The sequence below is a fragment of the Schistocerca serialis genome, chromosome 8 (genome assembly GCF_023864345.2).
Source record: "Schistocerca serialis cubense isolate TAMUIC-IGC-003099 chromosome 8, iqSchSeri2.2, whole genome shotgun sequence".
Taxonomy (NCBI): Eukaryota; Metazoa; Arthropoda; class Insecta; order Orthoptera; family Acrididae; genus Schistocerca; species Schistocerca serialis.
The window spans coordinates 628,808,221-628,826,780 of record NC_064645.1 but is presented as its reverse complement, the minus strand read 5'-3'; the positions used below and the strand labels follow the sequence as shown (position 1 = coordinate 628,826,780).

The 18,560-nt window shown below is 41.6% G+C and overlaps 1 protein-coding gene across 1 annotated transcript; it reads left to right on the top strand.

Moving 5' to 3' along the window:
• The first annotated feature begins 619 nt into the window (after window positions 1-619).
• On the top strand, window positions 620-4,969 carry LOC126416716 (uncharacterized). Its single transcript, XM_050084525.1, has 2 exons — window positions 620-726; window positions 4,494-4,969. Exons 1-2 carry the CDS (start codon window positions 630-632, stop codon window positions 4,697-4,699), a joined length of 303 nt encoding a protein of 100 aa, XP_049940482.1. The 5' UTR covers window positions 620-629; the 3' UTR covers window positions 4,700-4,969.
• The last annotated feature ends 13,591 nt before the right edge of the window (window positions 4,970-18,560 follow it).

The window sequence follows — 18,560 nt, the reverse complement described above, 5'->3', positions numbered from 1 at the left end:
GATGGAAGAGGTAGCCAAGATCCAATGAAGAGCGGTGCGCCTCGCCAAGGGAGCGTTACGGAAATGGTGAACAAACCCAATGGCAGACATTACAAGACAGGAGTTCTGCAGCACAGAGAGTTTCACTATCGAAATACCGAGACAGAACGTTCCCCGAAGAGACGGGGAAGATATTACTTCTTCCTCAAAAAGTCTGGGGGAATGATCAGAACGATAAAATTCTAGTATTCAGAGATAATGTAGAGGTTTACCGAGAATCATTCTTCCCACTTGCAATTCGCAAATGGGAGATCAGTGATACCACAGTACCCTCCGCCGCACACCGTCAGATGGCTTGCGGAGTATAGATGTACATCCATGTGGATTACAACGAAGCTGTTGACGCGATAGTTACGTGACGGAACATCAGCGATGGCGGAAACGTCGCCGCAGGCAACTTTTTAATTCACGGCATGAGGGAAAGTATGTAAATAATCTAGAAATGAGTGGCTCTACTAGTGATAGGTGTTATCCGAAAGCAGTCGGGTGGGAGAGGGCAGATAGGCTGGCGGCGGCGTCCCTTGCTCACGCTGTATATAACCCGCGGCGGCGCCGTCAGCCGGCAGTCAGTGCTCAGGAAGCGCCCAGACATGCAGCCCCACCGAGCCCTCCTATTGGTCGCCGGCCTTGTCCTGCTGACGCCTCCAGCGCAGGTCTCCGCTGACTACCGGCCAAATCCCAGACCAGGTGAGCCAAACATCGCACTACTTACTATCTCTTTTTAATTACTTTTGAATCTTCTGACTGGTTTGTCAGTTTCATGAACTTCATAAGTTGAAGAAGGATGAAGTTCCGATTCTGACTCAGATTCTCCTGAATATAAGTAGAAGATACTTGGAATTACAGCAAAAAGGTTTATCCGTAATTATTTTAATTAGGAATGTCTCATGTGACCACTCCGGTCCCACGACTCCAACAATTGCCGTCTCTCTAGGAATCACTTACCACTACACAACTGTCCAATCCGGTGTGTGTGTGTGTGTGTGTGTGTGTGTGTGTGTGTGTGTGTGTGTGTGAGAGAGAGAGAGAGAGAGAGAGAGAGAGAGAGAGACGGGGGGGGGGGGGGAGGGGGAGAGAGAAGAACAGAGCTGGTAAAAAGAAAAAGGACATTATAAACGATAGGCACCTGTCAGTAACACGCACCAGTCTTCGGAACAGCAAGTTGGAGTGCCACTAGAAATGAAATGCATCACTCTTCTTTCCTTTCGGTCTTAGTAATAAATGCAATGAGTGATATACGTAGGCTTAAGTGTAAACATTTGGTAACTTTTAATCTCGGGAGTATTGTCCCATCCTTTATTTTAATTGGTTAATTACACCTTCTAGCATTTTTTGTAAATGACCACATTTTGAGCATTTAAAATTGCTTTTGGCAAATTCCCGGCCAAGTGCCCATTTATAAACGTCCTGCCCACGGGGCATGTCTCCGACCCACGTCACTAACCCTGAATTTTAGTGCCACTCCTAAAGTAATTAGCATATGGAAATAAAACATTGTGAACAGTCCTTTTAAAGTAACACGCAATGTCAGCAAAAGTCACAGTGAGATGAGTCTCATTTGAAGATGTGCCGTGTGTGACTTCCGAATGTTGCGTACGGCACGGTTGCAGTCACGATATCTGAACAATATGTTAAGAGCGGTTCACACTGAGGCGATGCCATATGCGACACGATACGCCATGCGACTCACTGTACGACGAAAAAGCTGCTCGCATTGATGGAGCGCGCAGATACGCAGTTGAAGCGACTTAACTGGTTCGCACTGCACGACGGAGATACGACATCGCCGGCCGCTGTGGTCGAGCGGTTATAGGCGCTTCAGTCCGGAACCGCGCTGCTGCTGCGGTCGCAGGTTCGAATCGTGCCTCGGGCATGGACGTGTGTGATATCCTTAGGTTAGTTAGGTTTAAGTAGTTCTAAGTTCTAGGGGACTGATGACCTCAGAAGTTAAGTCCCATAGTGTTTGGAGCCATTTGAGCCATTTTTGAACCTATATGACATCGACACTATCTCTGTCGTATCGTACGGTGCAATACGGAGTTCAAATCAAATGGCTCTGAGCACTACGGGACTCAACTTCTGAGGTCATCAGTCCCCTAGAACTTAGAACTACTTAAACCTAACTAACCTAAGGATATCACACACATCCATGGCCGAGGCAGGATTCTAACCTGCGACCGTAACGGTCGCGCGGTTCCAGACTGAAGTGCCTAGAACCGCTCGGCTACTCCGACCGGCTAATACGGAGTGCCTGTCGCTCCACGCAATGTGCGATACGTATCAAGGGAAATTTCAAGTCACCCGTTGCAACTAAAAATATGTTTTACGTAGATGAAGCAAAACTACATCCGTCTGCGTAGTTAATTTCTCAGTAAAATATTTACTTTCCACGTAAAAGTCCGCAGCTCGTGTTTTCGTGCGGTAGCGTTCTCGCTTCCCGCTCCCGGGTTCCCGGGTTCGATTCCCGGCGGGGTCAGGGATTTTCTCTGCCTCGTGATGACTGGGTGTTGTGTGATGTCCTTAGGTTAGTTAGGTTTAAGTAGTTCTAAGTTCTAGGGGACTGATGACCATAGATGTTAAGTCCCATAGTGCTCAGAGCCATTTGAACCATTTTGAAGCGCGTAAAAAATTAAAAGTCACTGTTTTAGATTCCTCCGGTTTGCAGTCTTTCTCATTTCTCATTCGATCTTGAGGCAACTATTCGGAAAAAAAATCTTTTTGGTATTGTCCATTGTTATTGTGATTCTTTGCAAATAAATAAACCACCGGGTATATTTTGAAAAGTTTGCGATGGAGAGTGCAGTCGCTAGGCAGTTTACATTTGGTGAACTGTACATTATAGAACCCTAGTAGGAAATATAGCTAACCTATCGAAATTGTTTTTCATCGCTCGAAGGAGAGCAATACCTCTGCCCATTCTCGAGAAAATACATGAGATATGTTGAAGGTAGTCCGTGACGAGGCTGCAGCTGCGCGCCACACGCGACGCTTTGCGGCCTTCTATGGCCTGCTATGCGAAGTGCAGAGGTGCCTTGTGGTTCTCTTTATTGGTGTGCTGCCTATACAAGTCGAAACTGGAAACGAGAAACTTACTCAAGTGAAAAAAGATGCATCATCAGCTATTTGGACGTTTTTTTTAGCCTACGCACCGCGATTTCAGCAAAGGTTATGAGAGGCTAAAAGAGATCTGAAAGCAAACTTGCTGTTAATTCTAAATGAGCAGCTTTGAACTGAGCCCCGAAGATGCATCTGGAGGCGGCTGTGGGATACCAGCCTGACTGTCGCCCGCCATACGGCCAGACAACAGGAGTGATGGTCTGGGCTGTCGTTTCATTTCATAGCAGCAGCCCTTTGGCTGATATCCACGGCACCCCTACAGCACAGCGATACTTCGACGATATTCTACGCCCCATTCTGTCGCCCTTCATGGCAAGCCATCCTCGGCATACATTTCAGCATGATAATGAATGCCTGCCCACACACGGCGAGAGTTTTTACTGCTTGTCCCCGCGCTTGTCAAACCCTACCTTGGCAAGCGCGCTCGCTGGATCTCTTCCAATCGGGTATGTTTAGAGCATTATAGGCAGGGCCCTCCAACCATCTGGGGGCTTTGACGATCTAACGTGCCAGTTTACAGAATTTTGCACGATAACCTTCAAAAGGACATAGAAAAACTCCATCAACGATTGCCAAGAAGAATAACTGGTTGCATAAAGGCCAGAGGTAGACCAGCGTATTACTGACTTATTCAATTTGTGAAGCTCGTTCTCCTGAATAAATCTCTTGTAATCATTTGTTTGTCAGTACATGTACAGCGATTTTCATGCCATTGAGATGATTCTTTCGTGATACGTCGTTTTCTTGTCTCGGAATGTATCTGCATAATGTCAAAATTACATCTTCAAATAAACACAAACGTTTGTGGCGTCGGGTGCATACCCTGAAGCTGACTTAGCGATAATAAATGTAATGATATCGTCAGCTGGTTACAGATGGCGTCATTCAAACATTCGAATGACGATAAGAAGTTTTGAATAAATGCGAGAAGCGCATACGTTCGTGCGCAGAAGCAGATGTAATTAGTATGGGGTATGGAACCTATTTCGCCGTCCACTGTGACCGAGCGGTTCTAGGCGCTTCAGTCCCGAACCGCGCTGCTGCTGCGGTCGCAGGTTCGAATCCTGCCTCGGGCATGGACGTGTGTGATGTCCTTAGGTTAGTTAGGTTTAGTGCTTAGAGCCATTTGAAACATTTTGAGCCTATTTCGAAGTAGGGTTTTTTAACTGTTTTCATATTTGTTTTGAATTCCTTTTTCGAGCATTATGTTTGTATGCTTGACACTAAATAGTTCATGTGTTTCGTCAGTGCATTCGAAAAGGAGAGTACACAGACAACCTCACAATAGCCAACATGACGTGGAGGAGGGCTGACTCGTGTTTATTTTTTTGTGGCAGACCCGCTGACGGACTGCTGCGTACAGGGCGTGCCCGTGTGCGCGCGCCTCAGCCGCGAGCTGGGAATCCCCGACTTCGGCTGCGAGGTGCTGTGCAGGTCGCAGGGCTTCCCCGGCTCCCTGGGCTGCGAGTACTCTGGACCCACGCCCGCCTGCGGCTGCGCCAACCAGCCCGTGGTCGAGGCCCCAGACCCACAGGCCTTCTGAAGCAAGAGCTGGAGCGAGAGACCAGCTGTCCGCGCGCGACGCGCCGCTGCCCCTCCTCAGCGACGTACGTGTCAGTAACGGTACTAATGGTACTGCCTGACACAGTTCACACAACTCCGTCTGTGTTTGGCTACGACGAAACACACTGCACTCGTATTATTTAGCCAACAGTTCCACTTATCCTCAGTTAGACGTATCCAAAGACTTAGAGCCCACTCACCCTTCCTCCCATAGACAAAAATGTACTTCAAGTTCCAAAGATCCACCATAATGATATATCATTGTTATACTGCATGTCAGTAAATTAAATGAATATAAAAATAGTAACGATAGTGTTTTTGATGTTTATTTCTAATTATTACACTACTGGTCATGAAAATTGCACTACAATGAATGTGGCGTGCAATAAACGTCAAATTTGCATTGCTAGATATGCAAATAATTTTCGTCTCAGTGTGACAACGCAAAGTAGGTAGGAGTAACATTATCCACATGTACTATATAGATAAGTATTATGCAGTGGGTTTCTCACTCAGAAGCCATAATTATAAACAAATCAAAAATAGTTTTGCATCACCTCAGTTCCGAGAGTTGCGGAACCTGTACAGAAAAATTGGAATAGAGATCAACATAAATATCATTTCCGACCTTTTTATAGTTCACGAAAACCACACATTGCATTTTGTACCACTACACAGCGAGACCTTCGGAGGTGGTGGTCCAGATTGCTGTACACACCGGTACCTCTAATACCCAGTAGCACGTCCTCTTGCATTGATCCATGCCTGTATTCCTCGTGGCATACTAAACACAAGTTCATCAAGGCACTGTCGGTCCAGATTGACCCACTCCTCAGAGTGGTTGGTGGGTCACGTCGTCCATGTACCGCCCTTTTCAATCTATTCAAGGCATGTTCGATACGCTTCATGTCTAGAGAACATGCAGGCCAGTCTACCCGAGCGATGTCGTTATCCTGAAGGAGATCATTCACAAGATGTGCACAATGGGGGCGCCAACTGTCGTCCATAAAGATGAACTCCTCGCCAATATGCCGCCGATATGGTTGCACCTACTAATGAGGAGGTACGTAACTAACTACGTAACTAATGAGGAGGTATTGAATGGGATTGGGGAGAAGAGAAGTTTGTGGCACAACTTGACTAGAAGAAGGGATCGGTTGGTAGGACATGTTTTGAGGCATCAAGGGATCACAAATTTAGCATTGGAGGGCACCGTGGAGGGTAAAAATCGTAGAGGGAGACCAAGAGATGAATACACTAAGCAGATTCAGAAGCATTTAGGTTGCAGTAGGTACTGGGAGATGAAGAAGCTTGCACAGGATAGAGTAGCATGGAGAGCTGCATCAAACCAGTCTCAGGACTGAAGACCACAACAACAACAACATGGTTGCACCTAGGCAGTAAAATAGCCAATGACGGACGGAGCAAGGAGGACATCAAAAGCAGACTCGCTATGGCAAAAAAGGCATTTCTGGCCAAGAGAAGTCTACTAATATCAAATACCGGCCTTAATTTGAGGAAGAAATTTCTGAGGATGTACGTCTGGAGTACAGCATTGTATGTTAGTGAAACATGGACTGTGGGAAAACCGAACAGAAGAGAATCGAAGCATTTGAGATGTGGTGCTATAGACGAATGTTGAAAATTAGGTGGACTGATAAGGTAAGGAATGAGGAGGTTCTACGCAGAATCGGAGAGGAAAGGAATATGTGGAACACACTGATAAGGAGAAGGGACAGGATGATAGGACATCTGCTAAGACATGAGGGAATGACTTCCATGGTACTAGAGGGAGCTGTAGAGGGCAAAAACTGTAGAGGAAGACAGAGATTGGAATACGTCAAGCAAATAATTGAGGACGTAGGTTGCAAGTGCTACTCTGAGATGAAGAGGTTAGCACAGGAAAGGAATTCGTGGCGGGCCGCATCAAACCAGTCAGTAGACTGATGACGAAAAAAAAAAAGAAATGATTGCACTATCGGTCGGAGGATGGCATTCACGTATCGACAGCCGTTACGGCGGCTTTCGGCGTCCGTCGGCCCCACGTAATGCCACCCCAAAACAGCAGGGAACCTCCATCTTGCTGCACTCGCTGGACAGTGTGTCTAAGGCGTTCAGCCTGACCTGGTTGCGTCCAAACATGTCTCCGACGGTTGTCTGGTTGAAGGCATATGCGACACTCATCGGTTAAGAGAACGTGATGCCAATCCTGAGTATGTTGTTGGGGCCATCTGTACCGCACTGAACTGCTCTGTATGTCTATGGTCGAACTACAGACAACACGAGCCGTGTAACTCCTTCCTGGTGGAATGACTGGAACTGATCGGCTGTCTGACCCACTCTGTGTAATAAACGCTGCTTATGCATGGTTGTTTACATCTGTGTCTGTGATACAATATCTACGGTCAACGTCTATCTTCAGAAGTTCTGGGAACCGGGGTGATGCAAAACTTTTTTTGATGTGTGGATGTTGCTTGTTGTGTTGAGCCTCGTGTATGAAGCAGGAACATCCACCAGCAAGAGTGGTAAGGAATTCTACAGCAGCAAGTCCGTGGCCTCGCAAGCTTGCTGTTTGTCATTCTCTAACATTGGTGTTCATATCCCACGATTTTCATTCTAATATGGATTTCATTGGTTAAGGAGTGAATTATTCAACACTACACAGAATCTCAGAGACCATATACAACTTTCGCTCAAGAGCCCAGATCTACTGCTCGGTCCTCCATGTGGAATCACACACTCACATCACGTAACATGCTTCAGGAAATGAGCTTATTTTCAGCAAGACAACTAGCTACGCAGGCAGTGTGATGACATCTGGAGCATCGTGGACTGCCAGTATTGCGGTCATTGGTGCACCCTATCTTGACACAACAGCTGAGAGGTGAACCGACAGTGATGCACCAAGCGAAGACACTGAATGCAGGAATGACAACAAGCAGATTTTTCAGACGAATACCAGGTCTCCGTGCAGCATCACAATGGGCGTATTCATGTGTGAAGGCTCCAAAGGTTGATGACCGCATTCACCATCGTCATAAGGGTCCAGCAGCTGATGTTAGGTTGTGGGGTACAACTGGGTGCACCATATGATCATCTCTGGTTCACATAGCCGTTAGTACAGTAAGCATCTGTTATATTTTAGACGCAAGACCACATACTGCCCATGCTCTTCTCACGTACCTTGTTGCAGAGGGCCCAGTCTCTTACCCTGGTCAGCATTTTTTTCCACATTTATTGGCATGACAGTCTCACGTTGTGTAATTCCAGTGGTATATGCACTAACTACTCAGCCCACTTTGTTTACGGCATGCTTGCCAACTTTGCTTACATTTGTGAGAAAGGCACACCTTATTTGTCTAACTTTACTAACCCCATTTATCTAACTTTGTTTACAACCCATTTATCTGTGTTGACGTCATCATCATCATCACATGACAAGCTGCATACTTCTTCTCTTCTTGCCTTCTGCCTCTCCCCTCCGACTATCCTCTCTTCTCTGGTCACTCACAATGTAGTGTTTATATGAGGCACGAGGCACTTAATCACTGCTTAGTATTTTAGTAGTCATTAAAATGAAAAAGTCAAGTACCATGTAGCCATCTATCTTGGCCATACACACAAGTATCAAAATACACTGACGTTGTTGCATTGTCTTCAGAAAATGGTGTAACTTACACCTGAATAGCATAAATTGGCAGCATCTCTCTCTCTCTCTCTCTCTCTCTCTCTCTCTCTCACACACACACACACACACACACACACACACACACACACAGACACACACACACACACACACAGACAAGATAATTTTGTTTTTGTTTGGAAGTATACATTTATACTACAGTTTTTTCCAGAAGCTTCTTCGCCTCAACTGAGCGCCACGATTGTTTATCAAAAAATTGTAAAGTGCACCCAACCATTCACAAACACATACGCATATTGATGTCATATACGGTAGCCTCATCAGCAAATTTCGTTTTTTTTATGCTTTACTTCTTTTCGCACTTATTATTTATGTCGAATACTATACTGCCATACCAGTAAATTTCATCTGCCTCTGTTATCATCCTCTGCTAATGTTTATGCCAAATGCTGTTCCGCCTTATCATCAGTATAGTTCACATCTCTCTGTTTATGTCAAAAACTGTGCTGCCTAATTATCAGGAAACTTCAGCTCTATCTTTGTAATGTCTTACAGAGGAATTGCAAAGAAAAAACCCAAACAAAAAGTACTCTGGATACAAAATTTATTATAGAACTGATTATATTCCAAAGAAAGTTAGATGCACACTTGTTTAACTGTACGCATTTACATACACTCTAGCTACAACAAGGAATATTCAGAGTTTAAATTGTAAATTGTTTTTATATTCAATGTTTTACATTTGTCACACCTCTAATGTCTTTTTACATTTGTTCATGCTACAAAAATGCTCTAGTGTTCTTAATGTAACAATCAACCAGTTTGTTGTACTGAAACGGAGTCACCTTTTGTTCAGTCATACACAGCGCAGACATATGAATTTAATATCTATTCTACTTCATCTTCAACGATTTTTAGAATATGTTTCTGTAAGCCTAAACAGTAGGTGGTTACGATTTGAGTAAATATTTAACATATCTCCACCAGATAATGAAATTTTGACAGCTGTACCTCTGTTTTGTGAACAAAATGTACGTAATATCAATAATATATCCATGATGTAACAATCAACCAGTTTGTTACATTGAAACACAATTACTTCAATGTAACAAGTAGATTTATACTTATCATAACTTCAAAAGTAACTTAGCGTTCAGAACCGGTCAGGCCTCCTTCTTGACCGATTATATGATTTCCACATTTCATGTTGGCATTTCTGGTGGCTGTGACCCTACACAGATGCAAAATGAAGACATTCAGTTTAATAAGAAATGTCTGCAGAACAATTTGCTTGATAATGATGTAACTGTCGAAATCGGCTGATAGCACAGCTAATAAAAATCAAAATCCAGCTTACTACAGAGCACGCTTTCCTTCTTACTAATACATAAGAGCGTTGTCTATATTCTAGTACATCAACTGTGCAGTGGAATTCGAGCAGTGAACAAAGAGAAGAGGGAGAAGAAAGTGGATCTCTACTAATCATGTTATTAACAATTCATCCATATAACGTCATATGATCTGCTGCTGATACTTCTGCCAGGAATGAAGTAGATGGAATGATTAAACGGTGGTGATGTTGGAGCTAATCCTTTAGATTCAGCATGGAAGAAACATGATATCGCTTATGCAATCAACCCCGACAGTTTGTCAGACAGACATCAAGCAGATCAGATTCTGGGTGAAAAAGTGTGGTATAGAGTGTAGGCAAAAGACGCTAAGCTCAGTGAAAAAATTACCCTCCTTTGAAGTGACTTGTGTCATGAAAGCTGAAGTTAAAATGGAAATGACGAGGAAGAGGAATGAGAAGAAGAAGAATGCAGAGAATGTTATGAAGAGTGTAAAAAAAAAAAAACTAGTCTGAAGTGTATGAAACCAGGTAGTAATCTCATAGTAGCTGTTAAAACCACTCGTAAAACTGCTTCAAAAGTGCTTCTAAAAGAAAAATCGCTTGGCAGAGGAGGCTCAATTCCCATCAACAAAACAATTGATGTAAGACTGGGGTGAGTCGAAATTTTAATAAGTTGCACTCTGACCATGCCTGCTATGCTTGACTGTCTTTAGACGTCGGACACAAATTATTTAACTGATCCTAACTGATTAATGTTCTTAAATAACCTATTCAGGGTCAGTGAGGTAAACACTGATCCTGCTATTTATCCAGCTATTTATTACAAAAAGTCAAGGAAACTGCGAAACAGAATCTGCACAATTACAACATCCAGTTCGTTCTAGTTGTCAGACTAAGTTTAAGATTGGCGTATGACCTATCATCTACGGAGAAATCACGCCCCCAGTTTTCGCGTCAGGAACTGTCAAATGGTTGATACTGTCTAGCTTTTTTGTTTGTAGAAACATCCACCCTGACTGGCGCTGTTAACAGAGACGTCAGAGCATAACCTAGTGGAACTGAACACATGTATCGTCATGGTTCCCTATTTCTCAATTCGTGACACGTATACCATCGACAGTCGAGTGAAAAGCACGTCTGCCACATCGCTTTGTGGAAGGCTGCAGTCGTCATGGAGATGAAGTATGATGTGAAGTCACTCCACAGAGATGTGTGGTCGCGTCCACATGTGAAGTCATTCAAGTACAGAGTTCACTCACGAGTGAAGACAATCCGCTTGCACAGTTGTGAGGAGCAGACACTTGACTCAAGTGTGCGGTCATAAGTGAGCACTAAACTCCAAAGAGCAGCACCACTTCCTTCCTCAAACGTACGTTCCAAAACGTACTTTCTCAGACTAAGTTTGAGAACGATCACCGGATGCTTTGTCTGCAATGTCTCAAACAAATTATATCCTCTCGAGCATGCGTGTCAGGTGGACACGCACCAGAGAGTCTATCGACACATTCTGTCTTCACATTAGCAAACCTCGGTTCACTAATGTGAACTTTCGACTCTTTCTAGACATGAAACCACTGGACATCCCTGAGCAGTTCATACAAAATGTTCTAGAACCTTCTCGAACAGTTTAAAGCAACGTCCACCCAAAGGCCTTAGCCAGTCACAGGCCTTCCTGGCAACACTGGCAGGAAAGTGCTTGGCGTTCTGCATGCGAAGAATTCTTTGACAATTGCTGGGCCACTCCACAGGACGGATTGCGCTACAAAAGTCTGCCCTTTCGCCAGTGAGAAGAAACTCTGAGCTAATCCCAACCTGCAAGAAGTCCATCGCTTCCTCAGTCTCTCTCGCTGCCTTAGACAGCGTAAAAATTACCTTTTCAAAGCATGCAGCATTACAATTGTTAAAGTGAAGCTGTCCAGTACCCGCCAGGTTAGCCGAGGGCGCTAATGCGCTGCTTCCTGGATTCGGATAGGTGCCCGGCCCCAGATCGAATGCGTCTGGCGGATTAACAACAAGGGTCGGTGTCCCAGCCAGCCAGGATGTGGTTTTTAGGCGGTTTTTCACATCCCGCTAAGTGAATACTGGGCTAGTCCCCAAGTCCCGCCTCAGTTACATGGCTCGCAGACATCTGAAGTTATCTTTATTAGAAAGATTATTATTGAAAGATTTTTGAAAACATTTTCATGGGACTTTGATATAACAATAGTACAAAATTGCGCACAGCAATAAAGAACAATAGTATTTTGCTTTTACCTTGTACTACATCGCTCAGGCAACGCCATCGTTCTCCACGACCGGCCTTGGTAATTCCATAACTCTATTGCTCTTCTCGAGTTACAATACACCACTACTGGATTGCAATGTCCGAACTCCAGGACACAAGTGCTCTCTGTGAGTTATACAACTCGACAACTGTTCTCTGTGACCTATACAACTCGACAACTGCTCTCTACGAGCGACCTGCTCCAATCGCCCGATGGCGAGCTACTACTACTACTGCTGCTGCCGACACTGCCCTCTGGTCTGCGATTCTATTGTAGCTTACATATCGCAGGCAGCGCGTGAGAAATCCATTGAAGTTACATCTGCTCGAGTGCGCTAGCAATAAATTCCTTGGTCATGGACCTCTTGCATAACCCTCTACTGGGGGTAAAAATTTGGCAGCGATGGTGAGTCAGTTTGACTTGCCATGAGCAACAAATTTTTCTATATTTCCAAGGACTTTTGACTCGCCCAGTGTAGGGGCTTGAGCTATGGAATTTAGTGGTGTAATTTGTTTTTGCCCATCTTGTATAGTTTAGAGATTATTAATGTTCAAAGTTGGGAAATTACCTTCATACCGACTGCTACAACACATGTTCTATATATTATCCATCCCGTGCAGTGCACAACTGTAGTCGCTGCAACCACATAAATACCTTCTAAACCTGTACAAGATAGACAAAAACAAATTACACCACTCATTTCCAGAGCTCAAGCGAGTGTTATTTGATGTGTCATACACCCCATTTCCCATTAAAAAAATGACTTGAATCCAAATTGGCGGATTTCAAGACAGCTGCCATGAATGACATTCACTCCAAAAGTTGTGGCCGAACGTCAAACCTATGTTGCCATCATCACATTTCTATTTTCCCTTTAATCTTCCAACTTATGAAGGTGTCCAAGGACTTTTGACTCGCCCTATATACATATATATACATATATATATATATATATATATATATATATATATATATATATATATATATATATATATATATATATACTTACTTATCGCGAATGGAACCAGAAGGATCACGCAAAGCTTTCTGACGTCGTTTCTTCCATACTTCTTTCATTCGTTCTCCATGTTTTCTTTTTCTTTCTTCTGTCCATTTTGTTCCTGGTCTCTTTAGTGCTTCCTTCTCCGACAATACAATCCACTTTTCCACCTTATTTCTAAACGTTTTTCTATCTTTGACATCTTTAAGTTCAATATTTGCTTTTTGTAAATCTAATTTTACTTGGCTAATCCATGGTGTTGTTGATTTGACTTTTTCTATGTAAGTGAGAATTCTGTTGGTGAGTCGTGTGGGGGGAAGTCTAGTGACATGTCCATAAAATTTTAATCTTCGCCTTCTTATGGCTGCTGCCAGGTTTGATATAGTTTCTGTGGTTCTTCTTGATTGTATCCGGTATCCTTCTTCTGTTAATTTTGGACCTAAAATCTTTCTCATAATTTTGCGTTCTTCTTTTAGTATTTTTTCTAAATCACATTTTGTGTGGAGTGTGAGCGTTTCACTAGCATAAAGTGCTGCTGGCTTAATTACTGCGCAGTAGTATCTGATTTTTGTGTTCGAGGAGATGCATTTTTTTATTGTATATTTCATGTGTCGTACCATATGCTCTCTTCATTTTCTGTTGTCTGATCTTCTGTGCAACTTTCTCTCCTCCGGTTGGCTCCAAAATTTCACCTAGGTATTTAAAATGTTTTACTCTATTTATTTTTCCATATTTTGTGTTCAAACTGTGTATATGGAATTTCGTACAGAAAAATTCTGTCTTTTGAAACGAAATTTGTAAACCTACTTTATCCGCGCATTCCTTAAGGATCTCTATTTGTTTGGTGGCGATTTCTTCATCATCTGCAAGTATGGCCAAGTCGTCCGCGAATGCTAAACAAGATATCTCCACGTTGTCTTTGGTTCTACCAAGATGGATTGGTTTCCAGTAGGATTGATTTTTTAATTCTTTTTCCCATTCCTTAATGACTTTATCCAGGACTATATTAAACAGAAGTGGAGATAGCCCGTCACCTTGACGTACTCCAGTTTTTATGAGAAAAGGTTCAGAGATTTCTCCCCTGAATTTAACTTTAGATACAGTGTCTGTCAGTGATTCTTTGATAAGCCTTAGTGTTTTGGAGTCAAGTCCAAGTTCCTCTAAAATGTTAAACAAAGATTGCCGGTCAATTGAGTCATAGGCTTTCTTAAAATCTACAAATGTACAAATTATGGGGGCATTTCTAATTGCTTTGTGTTTTAATATTGTCTTTAAATTAAATATTTGTTCTATGCATGAGCGACCGGGGCGGAAGCCTGCTCGACAAATCACCAATTTGGCGTTCCAGCTGCTCTTGTGTTCTTTTCAGCAGGCATGTTGAGAGAATTTTGTAGGTGACTTGTAAAAGTGAGATTCCCCTGTAGTTATTGACATTTGTTCTGTCTCCTTTTTTATGTAACGGGTGAATAAGGGCACATTTCCAATCCTCTGGTAATTTTTCTGTTTCCCATATTTTTGTTATTATTTTTGTGAGCTCTTGCAACGTCTTTGGTCCTAGGTTTTTTAATAGCTCTGCAACAATGCCATCTTCGCCAGATGTTCTATTATTTTTTAAGTTTTTAATGTGACATTTGATTTCTTCCTGTGTTGGTGGTAATGAATCCGGTTGAGCGTTGGCACAGATTTCTTTGGGAAACCTTAAACTAGGTTCTGGGCAATTTAGTAGGTTAGAAAAATATTGAGCCAATACTTGACAGTTTTCCTGGTTTGTTAGGGCTAATTTACCATCTGGTTTTCTGAAACATAAATTTTGAGGGATATATCCTCGTATTTTATCTGCGAAAGTTCTGTAGAAGTCTCTTGTATTATAGTTTTGGAAATTTTCTTCTATGGCATCCAGTTGTGCCTTTGTGTACTTCCTTTTTGCTTGCCTAATAGATTTTGAAACCTGTTTTCTAACCTCGTTAAATAAATGTAGACTTTCTTGTGATTTTTTACTGTTATATTCTTGAAATGCCTTTTTTCTCCTTTCCAATGCATTTTCACAGTCTGAATCCCACCAAGGCTGTTTGAATATCTTTTTCAAGGGAATAGTTTCCTTAGCTATTCGCGTGATTTTAGAATGAAATTCTTCCCATGTGTTTGCCTTTTCCTTCTCCCATTCTTCTTTTACTTTAGATTCTTTAATCTTCTTGGTGTCATATTTCTGTATTTCTGTTTTCTTCTGATGACTTCTTCGTGCTGTAAACTTGATTTTAATTCTAGTTAGGTAATGGTCTGAATCAATGTTTGCTCCTCTGCGTACTTGGACGTCGTAAATTTCTTTTTGTACTGGGTATGAAATCGCCACATGATCTATTTGAAACTCGCCAATTTGTTGTATAGGAGATCTCCATGTCTTTTGTTTTCTTGGACATTTTCTTAGAGATGTTGACATTATCTTCAGGTTATTCTGCTTACATAGTTCGACGAGCCTTGTACCATTTTTATTGGTAAATTTATGTGCAGGATATTTGCCTACGGTTTTTTGGTGGATTTTCTCTCTACCAATTTGGGCATTAAAATCGCCGAGTAGAACTTTTGTATCATCTTTTGGAATCTTGGCCATTATATTCTCCAAATTTTCCCAGAACTTTTCTGTTTCTATGGGGTTTTTCTTGTTGTCTCCGTTTGTGGGAGCATGAACATTAACCATTGTGTATGTTTTGTTGGCACATTGTAAGCGCATCGTCATTATCCTATTATTTACGGGAGTAGCTTCCTTGATGGAGCTGAGCACGCTCTTGTGTATGATAAACGCCATCCCGAGATGGGGGGCTCCTCTTCCGATTCGTTTATCCGTCTTGCTCTTAAAGACGCGATAGTTGCCATAATCTGATGTTTCTTCATCTGTAAAACGTGTTTCCTGTAAAGCTAGTATTACTATCTTTTGCTTTTCAAGTTCTGTTGTAAGGTTTAGAAGTTTTCCTGGTTGGATTAATGTATTTATGTTAAAGGTTCCAATGTATGTAGGTGTTTTAAGTGGAAGTTTGCCAGAGAGCTCCGACTTTCTCTGATGTAATCGTGTAAGTCCAGGTTCCCCAGAATCCGAATTCCTGGTTGCCATCTGTTGATGGGTGGATTGGTTACCACCTGGGGTAATGTTGTTATTACTTGCACGAGTCATACTTGCTTGTAATCAAGTTGGTCCAGTGTTTCCACTGGGTGTTTAGAACCAGGGATTGTTAGTTCCTGGCGCATTATGACCAGCCGCAAATTGTGTGAACAGACGCTGACGAGGATGCCGATGGTTCCCACTTCAGACGCGTCCTGGATTTGGGTGTTGACAGTGCTTATTGTAATGGCGGCACTTACTCGCCATGACACAGCAACGTCTTCGGGTTCTGTGGTTTTTGAATGAGTGTGACCCTTGCCAAAAGTCACCCTCCCACACCCTCATGCACCCTCATGATATATATATATATATATATATATATATATATATATATATATATATATAATTAGTTATAATTCATCTCATTGCAGTAATTATTGGTACTCATTGGCCAGTTACAAAGCATTTATGTAGTATTACAGACCATTATTAAGCATTACAAATGACATAGAAGTCATTATTCAAAACAGGAATTATTGCGTGTAGCAACAAGCTGGCAGTGAGTATATTTAATATCATGCAAGAGATATAAGATATATTTAAAATGTAAGACATAGGACCTAGTACTCAAGGTGTTTAGTCCAATAATACATAGACATAATGGAATAAATACATCAGAAAAATTTGCATTATATTTAGGACTAGCAATATATCTTAAACTGGTAGCATTATTGATAAATAATTTAAGTACAGAACATATTAAAAATGACGTAAAGTGAATATGAATTATATCAGTCTTTGCCAATTTAACAAGAATTAGGAAAGGAATGGGAAGGATATCATCATGGTCGTATCACAGTGGTTTGCACATTGCTGCACAAAAGTCCATATCTTTTCACAGAAGCACAACACTAAGTGTGATAACGTGATGTTCTTTTTCCTGAAGCATTTATCAGTGTAGCCAAGACACTGAAATGTAGTATTAAGACTGCTTTTGTCCTTTTGATAGTACAGTAGGTACACCAAACAGTATGACCATAATGACATTTCCATCGGTCAGAGTGGTGGATAGCTTGATATGTCAGCAACACATTCTTGTAGAATCCATAATCTTACATCAATGTAGCATTAGTGCAAAAACCAAATAGAGTACTCCATGACCCTGAGGTTGGACAGGCCATACAGATATCGCAGAAACTGGTGGTAATTAGGTCAGAAGGTGAAGAATACATTAAGTCTTATGCTAGTCCATTCAGAACTACACTAGTGTATCATCCGATTTTAATAATTATTGGCGCTCATTGACCAGTTACAAAGCATTTATGTAGTATTACAAAACATTAGTCATAAGTCATCTCATTGTAATAATTATTGGCTCTCATTGGCCAGTTACAAAGTATATATGTAGTATTACAAAACATTAGTCAGAAGTCATTTCATTGCAGTAATTATTGGCTCTCATTCGCCAGTTACAAAGCATTTATGTGGTATTACAGAACATTATTAAGCATTACAAATGACATAGAAGTCATTATTCAAAACAGGAGTTACTGTGTGTAGCAACAAGCTGGCAGTGAGTATATTTGATATCATGCAAGTGATATAAGGCATATTTAAAATGTAAGACATTGGACCTAGTACTCACGGTGTTTAGTCCAATAATACGTAGACATAATGAAATAAATACATCAGAAAAATTTGCATTATATTTAGGACTAGCAATGTATCTTAAACTGGTGGCATTATTTAGTTGTATTCTGGTAATAGTTGGGACTAGTAATATTTTTTTTGTGCTAGCAATGCATTGCTTTGGGTTTAATAGTCAATTGCTGGGGCATGAAAATATGTGCTTCTGACGTATTGCTGGAAATAAGGAATATTAACGTCATTCGTCATGAGTCAGCTGTAGCAAGGTTATCAAATAAGTAGAGTATATGTGATTACATTCATGAATGATAGAGACAACTGGTAAAAAAATGCAAGTACTAGAACAGCTTTAATAACTAAGTGCTTGTAGCATATAACATAACGACATATTTCAGAAATCATTTTAATGTCATGAAAAAAATACAAATGGATTATTGAGCTGAAAGGAGAAATGTGTATTATGATGAAAAGTGGTAAACTTCTAATTAACAGGTAATGACACATCTGCTTAACATACATGTACTCTAGCTGTCTCTTTCCAAAACATTCAATCATTATACTACGCGATATACGACATACTGTCAAATATAACTACAACAAATTCTTAAATAACTACATAAACTTCATCATTATCCTCATTTGCAAAAAGAAGACAGCTAGACACCATCATTTATTATCCTCTGCAACAATAGTTCATTATTCATTATCTTATTTATCAGCATCATTCATCAGCATCATCATTTCATATATTACTAAGTTTCTTACTTCTAGCATACTTCATCATTAAAATTAACATACATAGCTCTGTTCGACGGTCTGCCACAACTGCGTCATACTCT

Coding starts and splice junctions, on each gene's coding strand:
- LOC126416716 (XM_050084525.1), top strand. CDS start 630: ATGCAGCCCCACCGAGCCCTCCTATTGGTCGCCGGCCTTGTCCTGCTG. Junction 727..4,493: donor CCGGCCAAATCCCAGACCAG/GTGAGCCAAACA, acceptor TTTTTGTGGCAG/ACCCGCTGACGGACTGCTGC.